This window comes from Hesperophylax consimilis, chromosome 1, assembly GCF_061612785.1.
Source record: "Hesperophylax consimilis isolate HC1 chromosome 1, BYU_Hcon_1.0, whole genome shotgun sequence".
Taxonomy (NCBI): Eukaryota; Metazoa; Arthropoda; class Insecta; order Trichoptera; family Limnephilidae; genus Hesperophylax; species Hesperophylax consimilis.
Genome location: NC_142836.1, coordinates 24,325,167 through 24,332,720, shown reverse-complemented (window position 1 = coordinate 24,332,720; position 7,554 = coordinate 24,325,167). Strand labels below are relative to the sequence as shown.

Genomic DNA, 7,554 nt, shown 5'->3' with positions numbered 1-7,554 from the left:
GAGTCGTGAACCCGACTCAGTCCTCTTTCTTCTTAAAAAAAAACCGCACAGAGATGGTAAACTTGCAGTGGGAAATAAAATATGTCCAAAAGAAAAGTACAAATGCAGCCATAAGAATATTTGTTAATTACATTTCGTTCTTGTTTTCAGTTGTTGGCTTCAGTACAGTAGCCCCCTTTATTTGGACTAATGAATGTTAATTAATTTAATTAAACCTGACCCTCATTAGAATGTCACGTCTTTTTGATTATGAACAATCATTGGAAAGGTAGAAAGCACCCTACTTGCTGTCGTCTGCTGTTTAGTCACTGTGTGTTATTATGTTATTACTAGAAGCAACATAAAACATTAACTTTACAAAGGATTGGATTAAATTGGGGAGTTAAATTGAAAAAAGTCGTTAGTATTAATGTTATTTTTACACGTATTAGAACAATGTCTTACATTTATTACTGATCACATTAAAGAAACAAAAAATACAAAAACAACAAATGTATTACGAAAGTAGAATTACAAATAAATACATGTAATTAAAACGCAAATAATTATAATACGAAGTGTTGTCATCCATCTGGTTTCCAAAAACTTTTGTGCAAAATCAGAATTTTCGAAAATATGTTATTAAATTTTTTCGTTACAGTAACAACTTTCATGTGTAACGTATAATAATAAAGCACTGTTAAAAAAGTTAACAACGCTTGTTTTTACATTGGAAACCTCTGGATACTGACAATGGTTGACACCACTATGTATGTACGTAGATATTATGCACATCAATAAAAATATATGTTATCAGTGTAGTTATCAAAGTGAAACAAAATCATACTTTTATAAATCTGAGAAAGCAGTTTACAAAAATAAAGGCCATGTTGTCAATTATAAAAGTGTCAACAAAACTGACAGTTTGACAGTGTAATAATAGTATCCTTCGTTAAACAGGTGTGCTATCAATTCGTGATTTCCAATAAATGAGCAGTAGTTAATTTTGACAAACATTTACCAATATACCATCGTTATTCAAAGATAATATTATCTTCATAAAGAACTAACCGTTAGTTATATCAATATGTCCATGTGATGAAATAATAATACATTATCGTGGTACGAGTAATATAATAACCAATTGTATATCTGTGAATTTATGTAACTCAACTAGAATAACTTAAAATATTTATGTACAAATTTAGTTGTTATTGTTATTAAATGAAGCGATTTTTATTAAGGCACATTTAAACTTAATTATGGACGGAATGCTGACAAGTTATCGCACGACGACAAAAGGTCTATATCATTTTGGTTAGTAGTTATTGAAATTGAAAATTAATACAGAAAGAACAAGACAAGACAAAGAAAATTTTAATCAAAATACTATGTACAAAATATTTACGAGTTGAGGATAAATTGCCAGTTAAGAAATTAATACATTTTTTCTTAGACAGGCATTTGATGCGGAATTTTAATTGCCGTTTGCTTAATCCTTGAGATGTTATTTCATATTTTTCAAGTTGACAGATTTATGTTGTCACCTTTCGATTGGTGTGGTCAATGACATCACAGGTACTTGTTCTATTGTTTGCTTTTCTTTTGATTTGGTAAACACTTAAAAAAGGTGTTAAAATTATGTCTAAATTTTATGTTTAAACGCAAGATTCTTAGAATATATAAATGTAAATCTTAGTAACCTCGGTTTAAACCACACCACCATGGATAAACTCTAACTCTGTTTGAACTTATAAGGATCTAAAAAGATTTGTAAAATAATTAAAATAAAATAAGCAAGATAAGGATATTTATTATATAACACATGATAAAATAGTATAAAGTTTAATTATTACAGCAACATTTTGTGTTACTCATTATTTTAGAACTTCTGAATCGAAATCTTAGGTAGTAAGTAAAAGAAAATTGAATAAGAAAGTGTAAAAAGAGTCCCATATTGTCAATGAATTGATTTTTTGGTATTAATAGTAAAAATAAGTAAAAAAAAATAAATGGTAATTTTTCACGAAACTTATAGGTAAGTACTTAACTAAAATATACTATACACAATATTATTTTTTATTTGCACTGATATATATCGACGAAACATACAACACTTATTAATTTATTAATATCAAACAAACATTTATTCAATGTTATAATTTAGAATTACGCGTAGGTACAACACGTCATTGGCAATTTACCCGATGACGAAGAGATTATTTCTAATAAATCACACACGTGCAGCGTGCTGAAAACTTTACAAAACATTTAAATTTACGACATTTTTTTTGACGAAAAAAATCACTATTTTATTAGGCACTTAATGTGGTTATGATTTATCATGGTTAATGGCTTGGGCCCAGATGTGCAATGTTCTTACGTGACAGAATGAAAGAGAGAAACTACTGTCATGAAATATTGTTAATTTATAAAAAAAAACTGGTGAAATTATTCGTTTTCCCGTTAAAAACGCAACTGTAGGCCAATAACGAATGATTTTATAAATTTCATAACAAATTATCAGTTCAAATATGTTATGAGGAAGTCGGAACACGTGTTCTTCAAAAAAATATTTAATTTTTTAAATTTACGTGGTCAACGACACCTGCGTGAACACGCGATCAGATATATTCTGCATGATTTTTTTTGGGTAATGAACATGCAGTCTCATTTTTAACAGCATCTTGATAAAAAAAGCTTTTCTTAGTTTTCTCCGTGCAAGATCTATTGTGTCGTCCAAAATAATGACACTACTGAGAAGTTACTACTACGTGACGTTTACTCGGTTCTTTATTATTTATCTTTGGCCCAAACAACTGTTCCTAGGTTCAGTAAAATAAGCTAGACTGTGCCTGAGTCAAGCTGGATACAGGATTTAACGAATGTTGGAATGATGTTATGCGCGAGCAATATAGGTAATACAGTAATAAGATTTTAATGGAATATTAACTTTGCATCACCTGCCATCTAATTTCTTGGAAAATAGCGCTTCTGGCGGGTTCAGATGTTTCAATTTTTGTTGATCAACTCGACATTTGAAAGAATATTGACAAGTGCGAATCTTCTTTCAGCAAAGTTGATCAATTTTTTTGTTAGAAATCTTGTCGTTCAATAAAAGTTGATCAACTAAATTAGTAACGCCTGAACCCGCTATTTGGCCGATTGCGATGTTTAAATAATTTTAATTAAAAACATTTAAATTATATTATCAGAATTGTACTTGACTATTTTATGCGGCGTTTGAAATTTAGACCCAAATAAAAAATATTGATGACAGTGCATAAATTAATTTGTATTTTGATGTAAATAAAAATACCAAGGTTATGCTAGAATAAAAATGTTTCATGTGTAATTTATTTTACTGAATATACCCGGAATAGTCTACGTTCAAATGGAAATTACTTTAAATTGAATTTTCATGTCACGTAGCACATTTTTGTATTATGCCGTCATTAATATAGCAACGTTTAGGCGTTGCCACACCTTGATTCATAGCGTAATGTAAAAATTGTTCTGATTTATTATGGAATCTGACAGGAGTGTTTACACAGGGCCGGCCGTTAGTAAAAGCCTCAATGGCGCTGTATTAGGTAAGTAATATCAGCTCTATGGCTCCTTGGCAAGTTTACGCCCCGAGCGGACTTCTCCAATTGCGCCTACACAGGGCCAGCCCGGTGTTTACAAGACATTAGTAATAAATTATAAACCAGGAGTTTTTTGCCTCTGATCAGCGTGGTGATTGAATGAAATATATACTGCGAGATTTTTGACTCCCAATAAGAACAGATGTTTTGTTTCCAGTGAAATATTTTGCTTTTTTTGTGCACAGGCGTCATTTACATTATAATATTAATTACAGAGGTGATGCAGTTGATAGGTCTCTAGACTTTATTCAGTGCATTCGGCCTGAGCTATGGAGGGGGCGTTTAGCGCAGCAGGAGAGCTAGGGCGGGCGCCAGCAGCAGGGCGGAGAGCAGGCCGAGGGCGGGGGCCCCGTTGCAGCCGTCCGTGTCGCAGGTCTCGCAGAACAGCACCCGAATGTGGCCGGGGCCCGAGGAGCTGCTGGGGCAGACGCCCACGGGCTGGTCGGGCATCTGCCAGGCGCAGGCGCGGATCACCGTCAAATCACCGCTCACTAGAAGAAGAAAACGTTTGAGTTGAGAGAAATACACAGGCCAAAAATATGTCTCTTCTTAGAGTGCCTCATATTACCACGAATGTACGTAATTAGAAAGAAAAAAGTTAATCAAAGGAAAATGTCACAAATGATCTTAGCCATAAAATTTATTTATAAAATTCAAAGTATTTTTTTAAGTTATTTCTTTCTAACACGCGTTCAAAATAAATTTTAATATTGACTAACACCATTTTTAGTAATTTAGGCTTCGGTTTTGTTTTCTTTGTCTTAGGTAATGCATAGATACCCAAGCCACAAGACTAAAGACATAGATATGTTTTTAGGAAATGAATAGATACCTAAGCCACAAGACTAAGAACACACATATGCTTTTAGGTAATTTAATAGATACCCAAGCCACAAGACTAAGAACACAAATATGTTTTTAGGTAATGAATAGATACCCAAGCCACAAGACTAAGAACACAAATATGTTTTAGGTAATAAATATATACCCAAGCCACAAGACTAAGAACACAAATATGTTTTTAACTTAAGCCAAAACAAATTGTATTAAACACAGAGCTGTTTACTGGACTTTGAACTTTTAACGTACTTATGTACCATGAACACCGAACTCTTAAGGCGATGCACTAGATCTTGTTATATTTTAAATTGAGCCGCTATCAATAACAACGCTTACGTAGATGGCGATAAGGTTTAAATTCCCGCTTAACACCATCCGCCGGTTTTGATTTACGCATGAAAAAAACATGGCCAAAAAGTGCCTTTTATTTTATTTTGTGGATGTTCAGGCATAAATATTTTTATTTTTTCGATCATATTCTAAATAACTTAATTTATCACATTATACAATAAAATCGTAACCGAAAATGGGTTTGTAAGTAGGAGATTTGGAACTTTAAAGCAGTTTTCATAGGCCTTATACATTATTTTTTTCTGGGCTTATAAAACGACTTATCTAAAAAATACTCGATTGTTTCAAAGACCAAGATGTATTCTACAACCAGTATTTAATTAAAGCATCAGAAACATTTCTAGGCGACCAAATTTTCAAACCAAAAACACATGATTTTGCATTACTACGTATGGCATCGCCTTAGCGTGTAAATTATCGAAAAGGCTGACACTGATAAAATTATTATTAGCAAAAACTATTTAATTACGTTCGGTTGGCAAACACGTAGAAACCTTTCATGAACAAGTTCGTTACATATTTCTGTATTTTTCATTTATGTTTATTCTTTATTTATTTTTTAATTTTCAGCCCAGAAAATTTATGTTATTTGTAATCTCAGCGTCTTGTGACTTCGAATGTTTAGTTAATTAATTAATTTTTATTGTTGCACCTGTTATTCATCACTTTAAATTATTACGTACTTTGTTTAAAACCGGAGACAATGAAGAAGAGATACCAATATAACATCTTAATATATTCATAAATTGTCTCATCTAATTATCCATAAAAATATATAATCAATAAAAAAGTGATTAACTAAGCTTATGGTAAGAACAAGTCACGTAATTTTATTATTTATTAGTCTGTTAACTCATTATTTTAATTGTAATTTAAAAAAAATATATGTATTGCATTATACAGGTGTTCGGGGGTAAAGTCCACAGTCATCGGGTGGTGATTCTACATAATGGTACAATGGTACTTTTTTAGAAACGTCAACGTTTTGAAGTAGTTTCCAGGCACAAAGTGGAATTATTTGAATGGAAAAAATAATATTCCACCATGGAAAAATATTTTTCTGTAGGAAAAAACGGAATAACGAAAAAAATTATTAATCCTTTTTTACTTTACCTCGGAACCGTACCGAGATTTATTTTGTACATTAACTGCTGCAATTTTTTATAATGTCATACAATTTCAGAGAAATGCGTCTGTGTGGGTGAGTGCCACCAAAAATTCATAGTATGCATTGTCATCAACAGCGAGTATTTTGCCGAGTTTCAGATCGATTGGATGTCGGAAAGTGTGTTAATTTCCACTTTCAAGATTCGATTATTTCATTTATATATTTAAGAAAACAAAAACGAAATTCAAATAGAATTATTTAGAAAAACAAAATTGTACTAGTAACCTATTATTATTAAAAAATGAAATAATATTATCGTGTATAATAAATATAAGTGTCCGCTGATGTAGCGTGATGAACAATGTATATATTTAAATATTTAAATACAGGGAATTCTTTATTTTTTTCAGAACACGTAGTCGGATTATTTAAATGTCTTGCATAAACAAAGGTTTATGTTGTCATAGCAAAAAACGTAGGTACATAATATAATGTCCTGTATTAGCAAGTTCAGTATGTGAAGTTTACACCTTGTATCTGCTTTTAAAATCAAACATGACACGTGGCAGCCGGTGCGTACTCGACAATAATACACCTGGCCTACTTCTAAGGAAATGCTTTGAATAATCAGCCCGTGAGTTGGTAATACATGAACATAGATATATATTATTATGTTAAATATGCTAAGTCAACTAAACGTTCAATTTGTGTGTCATATACTTGGATGATTCCTCAACTATCTGTGTGTCATGTTTTTGGCTGGTTCCTGAACGATTTGTATGTCATATACTTGGCTGGTTCCTGAACTATTTGTATGTCATATACTTGGCTGGTTCCTGAACTATTTGTTTTTTTTTTCTTTTAAAGAAAGACAAACATCGACAACTCGGCCAACGACCGGTCGTCATATACTTGGTGTGTGTCATATACTTGGCTGATTCCTGAACTATTTGTGTCACATGCTTGGCTGGTTCATGAACTATTTGTGTCATATGCTTGGCTGGTTCCTGAACTATTTGTGTCATATGTTTGGCTGGTTCCTGAACTATTTGTGTCATATTCTTTGTTGGTTCCTGAACTATTTGTGTCATATGCTTAACTGGTTCCAGAACTATTTGTGTCATATGCTTGGCTGGTTCATGAACTATTTGTGTAATATTCTTGGCTGGTTCCTGAACTATTTGTGTCATATGCTTGGCTGGTTCATGAACTATTTGTGTCATATGCTTGGCTGGTTCCTGAACTATTTGTGTCATATGTTTGGCTGGTTCCTGAACTATTTGTGTCATATTCTTGGTTGGTTCCTGAACTATTTGTGTCATATGCTTAACTGGTTCCAGAACTATTTGTGTCATATGCTTGGCTGGTTCATGAACTATTTGTGTAATATTCTTGGCTGGTTCCTGAACTATTTGTGTCATATGCTTGGCTGGTTCATGAACTATTTGTGTAATATGCTTGGCTGGTTCCTGAACTAAACGCCTCGCACAAATACTTGCCATATATTAAGTGACCTAACTACTTCCTAATATCGCAAAAAACTTACCTGCGAGAAATGACATAATGCTGAAACACAGTATTTTTTAAGAATGCTTGCACCAAATAAAAATAAAATATTTTGAAATCCAC

The 7,554-nt window shown here is 32.4% G+C and overlaps 1 protein-coding gene across 1 annotated transcript in view; it reads right to left on the bottom strand.

Moving 5' to 3' along the window:
• Window positions 1-427: 427 nt before the first annotated feature.
• LOC149426498 (UPAR/Ly6 domain-containing protein crok-like) overlaps window positions 428-7,554 on the bottom strand; it is a 76,425-nt gene continuing 69,298 nt past the window's right edge. The window contains exon 3 of the mRNA XM_089631457.1: window positions 428-4,117. Within this exon, the coding sequence (XP_089487583.1) occupies window positions 3,909-4,117 (209 nt within the window). The 3' untranslated portion in view covers window positions 428-3,908. The remainder of the gene's footprint in view (window positions 4,118-7,554) is intronic.